Source organism: Rhineura floridana, chromosome 12, assembly GCF_030035675.1.
Source record: "Rhineura floridana isolate rRhiFlo1 chromosome 12, rRhiFlo1.hap2, whole genome shotgun sequence".
NCBI lineage: Eukaryota > Metazoa > Chordata > Lepidosauria > Squamata > Rhineuridae > Rhineura > Rhineura floridana.
In genome coordinates this window covers 5,855,596-5,873,846 of record NC_084491.1, presented here as the reverse complement: position 1 = coordinate 5,873,846, position 18,251 = coordinate 5,855,596, and the positions used below count along the sequence as shown (strand labels likewise).

The following is an 18,251-nucleotide window of genomic DNA, read 5'->3' as shown; positions in this document are numbered from 1 at the left end:
ATCACCAACGCTGCAATAAGATCCAACTGCCTGTCCAGCTGAACTGTGTGCGTGGAATGGGGTTGAGGGGGCATCTTGTCTTTTTTACTTCAGGCAGCAAAATGTCTTGAGCCAGCCATGATAACATTAAATAATATCCATGTAACCCAACCACTGCCTATAGAGTGTCCACTAATGCATCACCCAAAGGGTTGCATAGAAGTTGCATTTGCTATGTGTAGATGCAAATTTAGAAATATTGTAATTTAAATATCACCATAGCGGGGAAGACGATGACTTGGCTGCATGTGAACTGCTCCTGGGCCCCTCCTCCAAGGCCCCGCCAGCTCTCTATCCACCATGTGGTTCTTTATCCTTCTAACTGAGGAGGACCCTTTGTAAACTAGGACACTTGGCCATCCTACACCTCTCTCCCCCCCCCTCCCCTTTTGGCCACGGAACAATACTGTTAGGAAGACTCACCACAGCTAGTTGCAAAACTCTTATTTATTTATTTAATTTGTACCCTGCCCTTCCTCCCAGCAGCAGCCCAGGGCGGCAGACAAAGCCCTAAAACACTTTAAAAATCATAAAAACAGATCTTAAAACACATTAAAACAAAACAGCATTAAAAACATTTTAAACAACCTTTAAAAAGGGTTAAAAACATTATTAAAAACATATTAAACAATTCTGACACAGATGCAGACTGGGATAGGTCTCAACTTAAAAGGCTTGTTGAAAGAGGAAACTCTTCTCCAAGACAGCTCAGGAATGATCCTTCAAGCAAACTGGAGGGAGGGCCCAAGTGGGGCTCTGTCCCGGGCCCAGCAGGGACAGCCACCTCTTATGGATGCTCTGGCTCTCCAGCATGGAGCAGGGGCAAGAGGGCCTGTAAGCAGTGGTGGCAGGTGCCTGTTGGGACTGGTGGGGCAGAAGGCAGGGAGCCCAACAGCAGGTGGATCCAGGGCCAATGAGAGGGGGACCAACTCGTGCTAGTTTTGCCCCAGCCTCCTTCCTGTGGAGTTTCACAGGACAGTACCGAGACGAAGTTATTTATGTACTTATTACATTTATATACCGCCCCATAGCCAAAGATCTCTGGGCGGTTTACAGCAATTAAAAACATTAAAAGCAAATATACAAATTTTAAAACACAAAAAACAATTTAAAAACACAATTAAAAACAATTTAAAAACACATGCTAGAATGCCTGGGAGAAGTCTTGACCTGGCACCAAAAGGTAAATGTTGGTGCCAGGCACACCTCGTCAGCAAGATCATTCCATAATTTGGGGGCCACCACTGAGAAGGCCCTCTCCCTCATTGTCAGCCTCCCAGCTTCCCTCGGAGCAGGTACCCAAAGGAGGGCCTTAGATGTTGAGGGTAGTGTACGGGTGGGTTCATATCGGGAGAGGTGTTCCATCAGGTATTGTGGTCCTAAGCCGTGTAAGGCTTTATAGGTTAAAACCAGCACCTTGAATCGAACTCGGAAACATTTAGGAAGAAGACAGGCAGGCAGGGACAGTCTGAGGTTGGTGGGCAGTGCCCCATTCACCCACATGGAAGAGCCTCTGCCGCCTACTAGGTTCCGTCCAACTCTATGAGCTTCTATGAGACCATTCCGGGGGGGGGGATTAAGAGAAGCTTGGAAGGTGCTGCACACGCCTTTGCTGAGGCAGCACAAGAGGAGCAACCTCAGAAGGATGGCCTTTGTGAAACACAGAGGAGGCAGACAGGAGCCTCCAAGCGAGGACACCTGTGAGGGGAGCCATCACCCCCCCACACACAGAGAAACCTCCACACTCCCTGCTGGGGGATGGCAAGGTGGCCCCCATGGCTCCTTCTGCCCCCTTCCTCCTGGGTGGAAGGTGTGGGGAAAGCACAAGGACCTTCGGGCCCACCCTATCCTCTCCTGCCGCTGCCTTTCCTCAGCAGCCCCAAGGAAGCAACTCACCTCCCACCTCCACCAAACAGTTGTGAAGTGTGTGAGAGGCCGACTTAACGGGGAAAAAATAATCTGATCTCTAAAACCCCAGATTTTGAGTAAAAAAGGCCAGAGCTTAACAGACATTGTCTGTCTCCCGCATTCCCAAACAGATGCACTCACAGCAGCATAATGGCAAGTCTCTTCCTACCTTAGTCTTTGTCCCTAATGGGACGAGGGGTGGTCTGGATAGAGGGGTGATACTGGTCATAACCCTGTTTGGACTTTTTGCATCAACCCCATCCCACAGGTGTGGGGGGCTGATTTGGATGATCTGCCCCTGGAGACTAATGGAACCTGGCAGATTCCTCTAGTGGATCAAGCCAGTGGCCCTACTGAGGCCCTGTTCTCGTTGTGGGATGCCAAGATGAGAAGGGCTCACTGTGTATCAACGCTCTTCCACCTCGGTATTTGCTGGACCACCTCCTCCCCTACACACCACTCCATCTTTGCGACCAAGTGGAGATGCCCTCTTTTAGCAGTGCCACATTTGCTGATGGTGCAACATGCCACAATAGGCCAAGAGGCATTTTATATTGTGGCACTCTGCCTTTGCCCACCTCTCACAGATCTGGCTGATGGCACCCTTGATGGGCTTTAGGTGTCCTGCAAAGACATTTATTCACTCAGGGGGTTGGTTACATTGGCTGTCACTGCCACGGTGCTGTAATGCAACACTGATGTATTGCTGCGGTGGCATTATTTTAATATTTTACTTTTTTTATGATGCATTCTATATTTGTGTTGTATCCTGCTCCAGGATTGATTTTAATGAAGAACTTTCAACAAAAAGTTGGAGAATGCTTGAATTTATTTTGTTCCCTTGTTGCACAAGAACCTTGAAATGTCATTGTAACATTGTCCACATGGCTTCCTACAGAGAAACAGATCATCAGTTCCAGTGCCACACCTCACTTTGGGGCCAACTACCCCTTCCAGCGCCACCTGCAGAGAGAAAGAGAGTGCTCAGAGACTATAGTTTCATTCCAGCCACCAGAAAAATCTCAACTGCCTGCACCTCTTTCAAAGTCCTAGAATTAAAGGCCAAGCTTCATGGAATGTATGTGGCATGTAGCAACTAATGTGCATTTTAAGCATAGATGATGTCAGCTGCAACAGCCTCTGCCCCCCTCCAGGACTTGAGACTACACAGTATATGAAGGCAGGTCAAGACCAGAGCTCAGAAGTAATTCGTTACAAGTAATTACTTGTAATTCATTACTTTTTGAGGAACAAGTGGGTAATTCCTTTACATTTTGATTGCAATAGAACGAGGAGTAATTTTATTACATTTGTGGAGTAATTGTAATGTTCCAGCATTACTTTTGGGGGCAGGGGGAAGCAGGGGAAGTCTTCTGCTCCTCTCATTTGTGGGTGAAAATCATGTGCCTCAAACTGGGCTTCTGTGCAGCGTTGCTCTTCCCTCGTGCTCTGTGGGTGCATAGGAGGTGACGAAGGAGAAGGCGGAGAGCGAGACGGGGTGGACTGGAGAAAACAATTGTTTAAAACAATGGATGGTGGTGGTGAAGAATGGAGTGGAGGGAAAAAGGAGCCGGAGGGCAAGAACATAGATAAAGGAGGAGAAGGCGGCAGCAGCAGAATGGAGATAAAGAACTGTGGAGGTGAAAGATGACAACGTGTGTGTGTATGTGTGTGGGAGTGGGAGTGAGACAGAGTGAGTGAATACTGCTTTTGCACATGGCACACAAAGTGGCCTCCACCACCCTCTCTGGCTACTGTGCTGCATCTAGATCCGTTTCAATCCGGTTTTAGGCCCGGTTTTGGCACCGAAACAGCCTTGGTCGCCCTGTATGATGACCTTTGTCGGGAGAGGGACAGGGGGAGTGTGACTCTGTTGATTCTCCTTGATCTCTCAGCGGCGTTTGATACCATCGACCATGGTATCCTTCTGGGGAGACTCGCGGAGTTGGGTGTCGGGGGCACTGCTTGGCAGTGGTTCCGCTCCTACTTCGCGGACCGTCACCAGAAGGTAGTGCTTGGGGAACATCACTCGACACCATGGACTCTCCATTGTGGAGTCCCTCAGGGGTCGGTCTTGTCCCCCATGCTTTTCAACATCTACATGCAGCCGCTGGGTGCGGTCATCAGGAGTTTTGGAGTGCGTTGCCATCAATATGCTGATGACACGCAGCTCTATTTCTCCTTTTCATCTTCTTCAGGTGAGTCTGTTGATGGGCTGAACCGTTGCCTGACCGCGATAATGGACTGGATGAGAGCTAATAAACTGAGACTCAATCCAGACAAGACCGAGACACTGCTGGTGAACGCCTTCCCTGCTCAGATGGTGGATGTTCACCCTGTTCTGGATGGGGTTACACTCCCCCTGAAAGAACAGGTACATAGTTTGGGGGTTCTTTTCGATTCTTCCTTGTCTCTCGAGGCCCAAGTGGCCTCGGTGCCACAGAATGCATTTTACCATCTTCGTCTGGTAGCCCAACTACGCCCCTATCTGGACAGGGATGACCTCGCCTCCGTTGTTCATGCTCTGGTAACTTCAAGATTGGATTACTGTAATGCGCTCTACGTAGGGCTGCCCTTGAAGACAGTTCGAAAGCTTCAGCTGGTGCAGAACGCAGCTGCCAGACTATTGACGAGGACCAGTCGGTCTTCGCATATAACACCTATTCTGGCGCATCTGCACTGGCTCCCTATTTGCTTCCGGGTGAGATTCAAGGTGCTGGTTTTGACCTATAAAGCCTTACACGGCGTGGGACCTCAATACCTTGTGGAACGCCTCTCTCGCTATGAACCTACCCGTTCACTTCGTTCAGAATCTAAGGCCCTCCTCCGGGTACCAGCTCATCGGGAAGCCCGGAGGGTGGTTACTAGATCTAGGGCCTTTTCTGTGGTGGCCCCTGAGTTGTGGAACAGCCTCCCCGAAGAGGCACGCCTGGCGCCTACACTTCTATCTTTCCGGCGCCAGGTAAAGACCTTTTTATGCTCCCAGGCATTTTAATCTTTTAATTTTCTTAATCTTTCTACTTTTAACATGTATCCTTTTTAATTTGTGTTGTATTTTGTTTTTGTTGTGCTTTCTGTTGTTTGTACATGTTTTTGTGATTTTTTACTATGATATATTGTATTTTATCTTGTTTGTTCACCGCCCTGAGAGCTATTCTGCTAAGGGTGGTATATAAATTGAAATAATAAATAAATAAATAAATTTGCAGTATTTTAACTTTTTTGCATCTCAGGGGAAAAGGTTTGCTTGGGTGAGTGTCCCTTAGCTGATGGCAGGGCAGGGTGCAGGAGGTGGGTGAGAGAGATTATGCTCGCTGGCTGAGTGTGTGCTTGTGTGGTTGCACTTGGTTTGACATGCAAAGATCTGAGCTGTGGCCTCTGCCTCCCTGCCCACCTCCCTTACCAGCGGAGAGACCACCATTGCTATCTTATGGATAAAAAGAATTATTTTACTACCTCTGTATGTGTGTGTTTATTTTTAACGTTGTTTTAGGCTACTTAGATGTGCAGCAGCCAAGGCCAGCACCTTGTAGGTTTTTTTAAAAGAAGTAAACAAAATGTAATTGTAGTGATTACTTTTGAGAAAAGTAATCAGTTACTTTCACAGCAATTGTAATTGTAACAGGAATTATTATTTTTTTGGGCCATGTAATTGTAACTAATTTATTACTTTTTAAAAATCATCTTTCAAGCTTTGCTCAAGACAATCCCTCACTACAGCCCTCCCAAAACCTTTTGTTTGCCTGGGAGGGAAGCTTTCATCGGTATCAGTAGCAGCTTATCATCCAGGGTTGACAGCCGTCTAGGAATGCGATCCCACTGGGAAGTTCTCCTGCTGCAGAAGCTCTCACACAGCTCCCAAGCACCTCAGTGCAGCTTCTGCAGGAGATGCCTTTTGAGTCTACTCATTTCCCCATTGGTTTTATTTGCCAGGCATGCAAGAGCTTTGAGAATTTGGGAAAGTATATCCTGTAATAGCAACTGCCTTAAGCCATTTTAGCCAGTCATGCATTCAAGACAAAGCCATAAATGCTTACCTGTAGCAGCTCACACAGCTCCGAAATAGCTATTGTCACTGGATGCCAGCCAGTGCCTTGATTCCCCTTCACAGACCACACTTTGTGCCACTCAGAGGAATTCAGGAGCTTTGTGTAGATGGTGATTTCACCTGCAAGGAGGAAGCAGGTCAGCAAACAGGCATCATGCTGCATGAATGAATATACACCCAGTCGATCACTGCGCTCTGCAGGTGAGGGCCTCCTGCAGATACCATCTCATCAGGAAGTCCGTTCTGCACAACACAGGAGGGGGATCTTTAGTGCAGTGGCACCTACCCTTTCGAACTCCCTCCCCTGTGTCCATGGAGGGACCCAACTCAGTTTTCCGAACAGGATCCCCTCAAACACACACATTAGTTGTCTTGCCTTGGTACTGCAGGAATTAGAAACGTGGGCGAGGATGAAGGCGTCCTCACAAGGTAGACCACCTAGAGCATACCTACATGCCAAGGTACTTGAGTTTTTTTGCTGCAAGCTTAGGGTTTTATTCAAGTAAGTCTTATTTAGAGTAGACCCACTGAAATTAACAAGCCTAAGCTAATCACATTCAGTGGCGTAGTGGCAAATTCAGAAGTGCAGAGTCCCTTTATGTTAGTTACAGCCACGCCCCTTCTCCTTTGCTGCTGGGTTGAGAATGAGATCCTTGTTAATGCCTCCTTCCACAACAACAGATGTCCCTAGGAGCCAATAAGCATGAGATGGAGGAGTATTAGCTACTGAAAAGAGTCTTCTCAGTGGCTGACTCACCTCCTTTTGCTCTGATTGGCTCCAACCAGCAGGAAAGGACAAGGAAGCACATTAGAAGACTCTTCTCAGGGGCTAACACACTCCCCTTGCATGCTGATTGCCTTTGTAGGATGCTGGGGGCACAGGAACCCAGGTCCAAGACCTGAGACCGCAGACAATTACATTCCTGACCATTAACTTTGATGGGTCTGCTCTGAATAGGACTAGCACTGAATACCACCCTTAGTATTCCGCATGAGCAGCAAGGGCTGAGTGAACCCTGGTCACGTAAGTTGAGTTTTAACAAGTTAGGGTTCCAGGTTGTGCTTTGTTTTGAATCAAGCTTCTTTTTGCCACCTAAAAGACTTGTTAGGTCCTCAGCTGGCAGTAGGGATGGAGTAATGCTACACACAGATTCTGTCCAACCCTCCCAAGCTAACTGTCTATTGCCAGCCTGCCTGTCTTCCTTTTTCCACACATGCCCTTTGATAGGGAGGCCACTTACCCAGGACTGGGTCCATTGGGCTGTACCACAACTTGAGACATCTGATGCCATCCGCGACTGGGCTGATCCGAACAGCCTTTTGACTAGGAATATGGGCCAAGGGCATCATGGAGAGATGACCACCTGGTGAAGAGATGGCACAGATACACCTTGGCCCATCATGATCCTTAAGGCGACTTGAAATCTAGACCTAAAGTTAGGAAGCCCCCCTCCCCCCCTTAAGGCAAGCTGTAAATGGAACTGGGGGGGGGAAGGAGAATGAGACATCAATAATGAAGATATTCCTACAAGCAGAGGTCACTACCGTAAAGCACCTGCCTCCTATGGCACAGTTTGGCCTTCACCAAGAGAGGTCAAGTGGAAGATGAGAAAACCCAATCACTATCCACTGGCAAGTTCTCCTACACAAGAGTTCTGCTGGATTGGACCATATAGTTGTCGCCGCAGTGGCAATTAAATGCCTCTGGGAAGTTCTCAGGTCCCACTTGTGGGCCAAGCATGGTCTCCCTCTTGTGTTCCCCTAGCAGGTGGTTCCCAGAGGCTTACTGATGGTGGAGGTATGGCTAGCAGCCATCAACAGTCTTATCCTCCATGAATTTGTCTATTTCCCTTTTAAAGCCATCCAAGTTGGTGGCCATGGCTACATTGTGTAATAGCAAAATCCTTACATTTTTAACTGTGCTGTGTCAAGTAGTGCTTTTTCTTGTCTGTCCTGAATCTCCTACCCTTCAGCTTCATTGGATAACCACCCCTACCCTCAGTACATTCCAAAGTGGAACAGGAGCCACATAAGAACATAGCATGCATTCACTTACCACCTGAGGTCTTGCAAGACTTTCCAAGGATGTTTCTACCTTCCACAGTAGGAGCAAACTGCTCGCGTCCCTCATCAAGCATCCAGTCCAGGTCATCATCCTTGCTTTGCTCCCAGCCACAGAAGTTCTTCTCAAAGGAGCAAAAGGTCAGAGGCTGAACTACTGTCCTGTGGTGGACCACTGTGTCGTTTCCTGCCTTTTCCAGAGCAGAATGCAGCCTTTGAAGAAGAGCCAATGATCTGGACATTCCTGTAACTTTTGTTAACTCCATTACCCTTGCCACATTTTGTGTTGTGAGAGCCTCATCTTTGTGGCCAACAGATCCATGACCAGGACCAATTTCTGCTGGTGGAGACACCATCAGTGATGCTGGAGTTGCCATTATCTCTGCCAAAGACCGCTTGTCAACATGGCGGAGATAGTTATGGTTGTTTATAGAGGATATCCTGTTTTGCTTGGACTTGGTTTCCTTTGTCTGCTTCCCAGACATTTCCTCCAACTTCACTGCAATACGGGTCTCAGAGCCTTGTCTGGATGATTCTGCAGAGGAAGCAGTTTGCTTTCCCTTTCCTATTCCTAGAGGAGTCCCCTTGCTTAGAGGAAGCTTATTGTGAATATATACCTCTTCTGGGCCTCTGGTTACATGTGGAATTTTGTACTTCCAAATTCCAGTTTCAGCCAACCCAAGAGGTTGGGGATGCACCTGGGAGACTTTAGCAGTCACAGAAGCATCTTCCATGCCCATCAGATACTTTGCAACTGAACTCATCTCTGTCTCCATCTGCTCAGTGCCAGGAGAGTTCTGGACACCAGGAACAGAGGGTACTATTTCTGTAGTTCCGTAGCCCAGGTGAGGATACGTGGAGGCACCAGAAATAGGTTTGCTAGTTGGACCAGCAGAGCTATGCACAGTCCCTTTCTTCCTGTGGAGAGTTGTGTGCCCTTCCCTTTCCTCACTGAAATTAGTGTAACTTAATTGAGAGGAGGAGGGTCTAGTACCCAAGCTGGTGACACCTGCTGTACCAGCACCATTCAGTCCAGATCTCTTTGATCCAATACCTGAATTTATGGCTCCCTCCATCTCTTTGGATACATGCCTACTGCTTTCCTTTCTCAGGCTCCTCCCTTTGTCTTCCAAAAGCAGCCCTGAAGTTGTCACTTCAGAAGCTGGCCATGTCACTCCTTTGAGGTACTCCATTTCAGTTTGAAGTACAGGCTGGAATTGTGGAATTTTAGCTGTTGATGCTGCATGTTTGTCAGGGGATCCCAGAGTGGATGCTCCAGTAGAAGGTACTCTGTGAGTTTCAGCTGAAGCCAGTGTGCTGGCATAGGTCTCTACAACAGTTTCTCCACGTTCCTTGGAAATTCTAGGTGTAGCCTCCTTTGCACCGGATGATATAGCTGCCTGGTTTCCCCATGTGTCTAGAGGAGTGGCCCTGGATAGGTATGTTGATGGTACAGACGCTGTATCCGCTGTAAGAGCCTTTCCTATAGTTGGCATGGCTTCCTTTCTGGGTTGGCTGCTGGTTGACTGAACTGGTTGGCTACTGAAGTTTGTGAGCCGGGGAGATTTTAGGGAGCCAGTTGGCAGCAGCAGATCTGTCCCTTCCATAGCAACTTGAGGCAATCTTGCTGGTTCCATATCCAATGAGGGAGACTGTGCCCCATTTCTGCCAGCTGGGCCTTTCCAAGTAGGGCTTCCGTGGAGGAACACCTGTTCTGTGGCATTTCCTGGCTCAGTCCTTTCCCCTTCTGCAAAGGTGAGGATTTCTTTAGGCTTAGTGGAAGCTTTTGCTTCCAGGGATTGTGTAGATGGGCTCTCAGAGATAGTCACAGGTTCCGTTCTCCCCAATGCAGCAGAGCTTTGGGACCCCTTCAAAGCTGGTTTGCCAAGAAGCAAAATGGTGGGTAAACTGAACGAAGCAACACTAACAAATCCTTTATCACTTGCCACAGTTCTCTCTGGGGCCCTTTCAGGTGGCATTGTGCGCATCGGCTCACTCACCACTGCTGGCAAAGTGTCTTCTTTGAGAAGAGTACTCCTTTCTCTCGCTGGCAGAGATTTACCTTCTGAGGTAGGGCTTTGTTCTTTGCTTGCCATTCCTGGACGCTTTTGGCTTGTAGCTGCCGTTTTGCCATTTTTGTTTACGGACGCTAGTCTCTTAGTTGTGCGCTCCATATATGAAGATTTTGGTCCAGAGGAAGAGCCAGCCAATCCCCCACCACATTGTCTTAGGGATGCTGCCTTTCCTGGGCCATTAGGATTCCTGGTCTGTATCACACTGTTTCCTGCTCCAGTTACACGAGTTCCGACCAAGAGGGTAGGAGAAGATGGCCTTCGAGTTCCTACCAGCCCATTTCCAGGGCGGATGGGCATTTGGCTCCCAAATGGCTCAGTGGGAAACAGGGTCTGCAAAGAAGCTCTCCCACAAATCTTGGCTTCTTCAGGATGTCTGGTTCCAACTTCTTTTCCATAGCTCACATTCATCTTTCGCTCCCTCGTTGGCCATGTAGTTGTAATGGTTGTTGTTTCTTTGCTGTGTTCAAATTCTTCCCCATACAGATCAGCAAAGGGAGTCCGTCCTGTGCTGAGGGCGCTATGGCTGTAGCCTTTCGTGTTGCTTGGTTGCATCCATGGAGCTTCATGCCTTGGTCCAGTGGTTTTAGGAGTACGGGATGGAGGAAGAGGAGATGTTCCTATTGGAGGATGCATAGCCATTGATAACAAAGCCTGCTCTGCCAGAGTGGATGTCTGGCTGGACAATTGTGCCCGGCCAGGGGCCTCCAGCTCAGGTTCAGTAACTTGCACCATGACAGACCTTGGAGGTATGTGTGTAACAGATGACTCTGTTCTGTAGCCTTTCCTTGCCAGCTGAGCAGGTGGCCGATAGAACTGTCCCACTTGCACCTGGCTGCTCTCTGAGGAAGTTGCCACCCATGGCCTTGAAACAGCAAGAGGGCCCATGATGGCAGTCCATGGGGATGAGGCTCCAGCAGCAGCCTGACCAAGGTGCCGTTCCGGAGCCTCTGAACTTGCAAGGGCTGGAGACCCCTCAGTAGCAGCGGACAAAGCAGGTGCCAGCTTGTGTGTGGCATGCTGTTTACTGCTGGCTGAGGACGGCGTGTAAGTTGGCACATTGCTTTTCTTGGTGTAGAAGCGTCCCACTTCCTTTTTTGCCATCCCGCCCTGGCTGCCAACGGTGCCAAAGCTAGCCAGGCTTCCCACTTCACTCTGCAGGGTTTCTTCCAGCCCCCAAACAGGGGAGGCTGTGACTGGGTTACTGGTGCCTCCTGGAGAGGGTGTCATATATGAAAAGCTTGTTGCTTTTGTCTGGACGCCTTCCATTGGGCTTGTATAAGCAAGGTTCCCAGTTTCATTTCTAAAGACGCCGATGGCCTGATGGAGTAGTTCCGTCAGTTGTTCCTTGGTTTGGTTTTCCATCACAGAGAAAGGACGGCCCTCAGTTGGGCTTGGGGAGCCATTGCCACCCTCAGACCCACTGCTTCCCACCTCCGTAGTGGCAGATAGTTCTACTCTAGGCTCTACATGCATGGCTGTTCCGGAAAGAGGCTGGTGCGGAGCTTCTTTACCAGGCCTTGTGGCAGCTCCCTGGACAGTTTCTGTTAGAAAAGGAATTGGTGTTTTTGTCAGGTAGGAAAGGGAAAGCTCCACCTCTGGCGCTACTCTTGTCCTTGCTTCGGTCAGGCTTTGCTCTCTTTGTATGTAGGCCTCCGTAGAGCTTGGAGGCCGCTCTTTCAGCGCCCTTGCACTACTGGTGAGATACTGCAGAGCTTGCGACACAGAGGTCTTCTGGGCCGCACCGCTCACCATTTGAGACTCCGTTTCTCCAGGTTGGGTTTGCTGTGGCATCTCTTCTGTAACCATCCAGGATTTTTGACTCCCTTCAGCTTCACCAGGGGGGTGTAGAGGTGTTGTGCTTTGGTTTTGCTTCTCTGGTCCAGGTGACCAAATCCCCTTCGCCTGGGTTTCTGTAGTGCTCAAGGTTTTACCAACAACTTGGCTGGCTGGCACAGTGGTGCCCAGAGGCTCTCTGGCAGGAGGGAGCAGTTCTCTGGCAGAGACAGTAGAAAATTTGGCTTTGTTTTCAGTTGTACAGGGCTTGAGCTCACTTGGAATGAAGTCCATTATATTCTCCACGACAACTCTCTCAGTTGCTGTTTCTGAAAACAGAGTGATTAGTCCTTCTATACCTAGTTAACATACACGTTCCCAGCCACATTTGTCAGTGTGATAGCCAACAGGGCTACTTCACACCTGTGATGCTGTGCCAAAATCTTCCCCTAATTTCTCTTCCCCTGTGATAGAAGCTTCCATTTTTCTCCCTCATTCTCAGGAGACTTTTGAATTTTGGTGGTTGTAGGGTCTTGATCTTATCTTGTGCTGGTGAAGGTGCAGGTTTTTCTTTCTGTAAAGATTTCTTCAGCACTCTGCATCTACCCAGCTGCCCACACTACATCCTGATCTGAAAAAGCCCATAGGAGGAGTTGCACATTTCCTCCTGGATTTTAAAAACTGAAACGTGAGCACCCTGGAAGGCTACAGAGTATGGACCACTGGCAAGAAGGTTTGGAGACTAAGAGAGCATTCCCAAACACCTCTTAGCCACTTCCAAATAAGGAAAGCATAAAAATAAACTGCCCTCCACCCATAAGAATTTCACCAAACTTCTTTCCCTTTTGATAGTTTTCAAATGCGGTTCCTTCACTTATTAATTGATATTAAAAAAAAATTAGAAAGGGAGGAGAAATTTGGCACAGCACTGCTTCACACATTAATGTAGTTATAGGATCAGGGTAGGTTGGTTTGGATGATGTCTTTGGATCTCCTCCAAGTGGTTTTGTAAGTCTGTAGTAGAAGGAACTGCTGAAGGTCAAACCAGTCTTTGTTAATGGCCCAATCCAAGCCTGTTAAACACCCTTTTTACATGTCTAAAGAGTTCGTCAAATGCAGATGTGCTGCCATAGAAACAACTAGCTAGTGATGCCTCCAGAAGGAAGGGGTAGGCCTCCCCCTCACCGGCTGGAGGCCATGCCATCCTATAGGTAGAACAATAGGCCAGGGGCTAGTCTTTGTCTAGCCTTTTCTGGAGCTGGGAAGACACAGAGGTGTGACTTGATGGCCTTATAGGCCCCTTCCAACTCTACTATTCTATGATTCTATGACTTGCTTTCCGTGCTGAACCCAAAGCTATGACTTTTGGGGGGGGCTCCCTGGAAACCTAAAGGGGGAGCAAGATTTGTTAGAATGTTAATGCTATGAAGGAGTACTTGCACCTCTTTTTTCACTGCCCATGGCAACCATGTTGTGCAGGCGCCTGGCACTTTTGTCATGGTACAAGTACTGGCACCTCATCTGCTATAAAAAAAATATACTGTGTGTGTATAAAGAAAAAAAAATTATCAAAAAGACACTACAGTCTCCAGTGCCCTTCATGCCAGGGAAACCAAACCTAAGGTAAGCTTACAGATTGGGATGTGCGCAAGAATGTGCATCGAAAGTAGGGATGGAAAGACCTGTCTCTTTCGGTTCTCTCAGTTTCTCATTTTTCCAGTGTTAAATTCGGTTCTCTACATTTCTACAGCAATCTGTGATTTTTTTTAAAAAACATCCTCATGAAAATTCCCCTCCATTTTAGTGCGAATTTCTCCAAACACATTTTTGTAGGCAGTTTTGACAAAGGTACACATTTTTGCAAGCCATTTCTCATCACATCATGCCTTTTTGCATGTTATTTTCATGCATGTATTCATTTTTATGCACACTTTCCCCTACTATGTGCATTTTTGTAAATGTTGTTTAGTTGCTGAATTAGATCCCAAAATTCTAATAAATGCAAACTTTGAAGGATGGCTGTGTTTCAGTTCTCATATTGTTTTGGAAATTGCAAATTTGATAAATTCTGCTAGAAATGCCAACTGAATCGAAATTCTCACCCAACCCTGACAAAGTGTGAATTTATTCATGTGTATCATACCAGGCACACTTGGGACATCTTAGCTGGTTGCAGCTGGGGAACACAGACTGTGGTATTTCATGTAAAGAAGCACCCTTAGCTATATGGGGAAGACAGACTGAGGAACTAAAGCATCGCCATGCAAGCAATCTAACCTGGTTTGGAAGCCAGATTAATCATGCCTTCCCAAAGAGTTGCAGAAGTTTGCTACTTTGGGGTCTGTACAGGTTTATAGCTTATTAAGTTCAATGCAGTCAAAACTCAGCTTCGCCGAGTCTTCATTTTCTTACCTGGCTGTGTTGCAACCTGAGAACACTTATAAAGTTTGTTGACTCTGGCAATATCTGAATTGCTCAAGTTCCACCTTTGGCCAAGGAATGTGTAGGAACCAGAGAGTGGTATAATGGTGGGCAAGCCAGTCACGCTGAAGGCATTCCTACTAGAGAAAGGAATAAGATGAAGCAGCGAGAGACACTCTTGTACATACCCATATAGACTCTCCTGGCTCTGCCTAACACAGGAAGCTGCCTTATATCTGGGTCAAACTATTTTTCCATTTAGACCAGTATCACCTACTCTGATTGGCAGTAGCTCATGAGGGTCTCAGGCAAAAGAGGGCCTTGCCCATCCCTTGCTACCCAATCATTTTAACTGGAAGTGTCAGTGGCTGAGGAAGGAACTAGGATCAGCTATCCTTGACTTGATTCTAACCAACAGAGATGACTTAGTGCACTGTTCTTCAACCTTGGGTCCCCAGATTTTGTTGGACTTCAACTCCCATCATCCTTGACTGCTGGCTAAGCTGGCTGCGGTTGATGGGAGTTGTAGTCTGACAACTTCTGGGGATCCAAGGTTGATGAGCAGTGACTTAGTGGATGAAGTGGCAGTTACAGGAACTCTTGAGGGAAAGTGACCATGTTATACTTGAGTTCTTGATTTTAAAGGAAGCAAAAGCTGAGAGTAGTAGCCATAGGTGCACCCTGGATTTCAGGAAAGCCAATTTTAATAAACTCAGAAAAATGATAAGTAAGGTCCCATGGCAAGCAACCCTAATGAGAAAAGGAGTCCAAGGTGGGTGGAAGTTTCTAAAAGAGGAAATTCTAAAGGCACAATTGCAAACAATTCCAGCAAGGAAAAAAGTGGAAAGACAGCAGAAGAAGCTAATGTGGCATCACAAAAGGCTTAGAGAAAGGCTTAGAAAACAAAAAAGGACACATACAGGAAGTGGAAAGAAGGCCAGGCCACAAAGGAAGAGTACAGGCAGGTATCACGGAATTGCAGGGATGGTGTCAGGAAGGCTAAAGCTGAGAATGAGCTGAGGTTAGAGAGGGATGCTAAAAGCAACAAAAAAAGCTTTCTTCAGGTACGTCCATAGTCAAAGACAGAGAAAAGAAATGGTGGCACAGCTACTCAATGAGGACAGCAAAATGATAACAGATGACAAAGAAAAGGCAGAAGTGCTCAATTCCTACTTTAGCTCCATCTTTTCCCAAAAGAGGGACTTTGATCCTCCTGGCAAATGTGAAGTTGAAGGGGCAGGATTGGAGCTTGAGACTGGTAGACAAATGGTCAAGGAATACTTGATCACTTTGAACAAGGACAAATCTCTAGGGCCTGATGAACTGCATCCTAGAGTATTGAAGGAACTGCCTGAAGACCTCTGTCTATTATCTTTGTGAAATTGTGGAGGATGGGTGAAGTGCTGGATGACTGGAGGAGGGCTAATGTTGTCCCTATCTTCAAAAGGGGCAAAAAGGAGGAACCGGGGAACTACCGAACAGTCAGCCTGACATCAATCTCTGAGAATTTTGGGAGCAGATTATAAAGCAGTTAATCTGTAAGCACCTAGAACACAATGCAGTGATTACTAGAAGCCAACATGGATTTATCAAGAAAAACTCCTGCCAGACTAATCTTATCTCATATTTTGATTGGGTAACCTCCCTCATAGACTGTGGGAATGCTGTGGACATTATATATCTTGACTTCAGTAAAGCTTTGAACAAAAGCACCCCATAATATTCTGATTAGCAAGCTAGGTTTATGTGGGCTGGATGGAACAACTATCAGGTGGATCCACAGTTGGCTACAGAATCGTACTCAAAGAGTGCTTATCAATGGTTTCTTGTCAAGGGGAAGGGCTTCAAGGTAACAAGTGGGGGACTTGAATGAGGAGATGCAGAGAATGCTTATCAAATGTACAGTTGATACAAAATTGAGAGGGATAGCTAATACCCGGGAAGACAGAAACAAAATTCAGAGTCATCTTTAGGCTGGAACATTGGGCTGAAAACAACAGAATGAAATTTAATAGTGAGAAGTGCAAAGTTCTACACCTAGGAAAAAGAAACCAAATGCAGAGTTATAAGATGGGGAATACTTGATTCAGCAATACTACATGCGAGACAGATCTTGGAATTGTTGGTCACAAACTGAATATGGGCTGACAGTGCAATATGGCTCCAAAAAATGGCAAATGCTATTTTAGACTTCATTAACAGAAGTATAGTTTCCAAATCTTATGAAGTACTAGTTCCCCTCCATTTGGCACTGGTTAGGCCTCATCTTGAGTACTGTGTCCAGTTCTAAACACTGAACTTTAAGAAGGATGCAGACAAACTAGAAAGGTTCAGAGGGGGACAACACGGATGTCCCCTGGAAACAAAGCCCTGTGAGGAGAGACTGAAAGAACTGGGCATGTTAAGCCTGGAGAAGAGAAGATTGAGGAGAAATATGATAGCACTCTTCAAGTACATGAAAGGTTGTCACACAGAGGAGGGCCAGGATCTCTTCTCAGTCATCCCAGAGTGCAGGACACTAAATAATGGGCTCAAATTACAGGAAGCCAGATTTTGACTGAACATCGGGAAAAACTTCCTAACTAGAGCGGCACAACAATGGAACCAATTACCTAGAGAGGTGGTGGGCCCTCCAACACGGGAGACATTCAAGAGGCAGCTGGATAGGCACCTGTCGGGTATGCTTTAATGGTGATTTCTGCACTGAGCAGAGGATTGCACTGAGTGGCCTTATACGTCCCTTTCAACTCTGCTAGTCTATGATTCTGTGAACCTGGGACCTTCTTCATGCAAAGTGTGTACTCTGCTCCATACTGTGGCAGCATCACGTGCCACAAGGGTCCATGTGGCCAGCAGTGCCTTCCTCGCCATCACAGGTCACATTCTTCCACAGGCAGGAAGTGACTCAAACATGTCCCCATGGCTTCTTGAAGAATGTGCACGCAATGAAAACATCCAGCAAACCGGAAGGGTGTCCCAACACTTGGCTCCAAACAAGTCAGAGCACCCCGCCCTCCCTACAGCTGTGCCTGCTTGTGCAGACAAAACCACCCTGAACATGCAATGTCCCCTAACAATGTGGAAATACCTCCCCGCATCCCAAAAAAGGAGGGACAGAATTGCTAGCGCTTATGGGAAAATTTTCTTCATAATGCCTAGGAGCCCTTTTTAAAAGCTTGCTTACCTGCCATAGTGCATGACAGATGAGTAGTCATAGTCCACCAGCATGTTGGTATTCCAAGACTTCATAAAGTTTGTTTCAAAGCCTAAGAATGCAGTAATAGAATCATGTCTACAAACAGTCTCAGCAACAGCGGAAAACAACTGTTTGTAGCCTCTGGCCCCATCACAGGGAAAATATCTGGAGCAACTATCTCTGTTGCACTGCTGTGGGGTCTCTAGGCCTAGGGCAGCCTTTCCCAACTAGTGGGCCACCAGATGTTGTTGGACCACAATTCCCATCTTTCCTGACCGTTGGCAATGCTGGCGGAGGCTGATGGGAGTTGTGGTCCAACAACATCTGGTGGCCCACTAGTTGGGAAAGACTGGCCTAGGGTAAGGGGTGCTGTTTTGTGAACCTAGAGCAACCTTCCTCAACCTGCCACCCTTCACTTTGGACTCCAACTCCCATCCAGTGGAAATCTTGGTCCAAAACATCTGGAGGGTTGAGGGTGCCAAGGTCAAGATGGCTGGCCTACAACTCCCCTGCAAGGGGAGAGAGGGCAGCTGGAGATATTTTAAAGCCACCTTCTTCTCTGTGTGGACATGAACAGGGACAGGACAAGAGCCCTTGATCTACCACCACCCCTCCAGCTGTACAGCAGCAAGTTACAACATTTAAAAGTAGCACCCCCCAAGATCCCTTGCAGAGGCATGTTTTACATCACAACTTGAAACTGACTTAACTGACGTTCCTCCTCCCCAGG

General features: G+C 47.3%; 1 protein-coding gene across 2 annotated transcripts in view; it reads right to left on the bottom strand.

Moving 5' to 3' along the window:
• Window positions 1-2,758: 2,758 nt before the first annotated feature.
• The window catches only part of ASTL (astacin like metalloendopeptidase), a 30,103-nt gene continuing 14,610 nt past the window's right edge, over window positions 2,759-18,251 (bottom strand). Inside the window, exons 7-12 of one of the 2 annotated variants that reach the window (XM_061592953.1) lie at window positions 17,510-17,591; window positions 14,317-14,465; window positions 8,052-12,233; window positions 7,237-7,359; window positions 5,985-6,115; window positions 2,759-2,910 (exon numbers count right to left, since the gene is read on the bottom strand). In XM_061592953.1, coding sequence (XP_061448937.1) covers window positions 2,776-2,910; window positions 5,985-6,115; window positions 7,237-7,359; window positions 8,052-12,233; window positions 14,317-14,465; window positions 17,510-17,591 — 4,802 coding nt within the window. In that variant the 3' untranslated portion in view covers window positions 2,759-2,775. The remainder of the gene's footprint in view (window positions 2,911-5,984; window positions 6,116-7,236; window positions 7,360-8,051; window positions 12,234-14,316; window positions 14,466-17,509; window positions 17,592-18,251) is intronic. The other variant, XM_061592954.1, reaches the window with a different exon arrangement.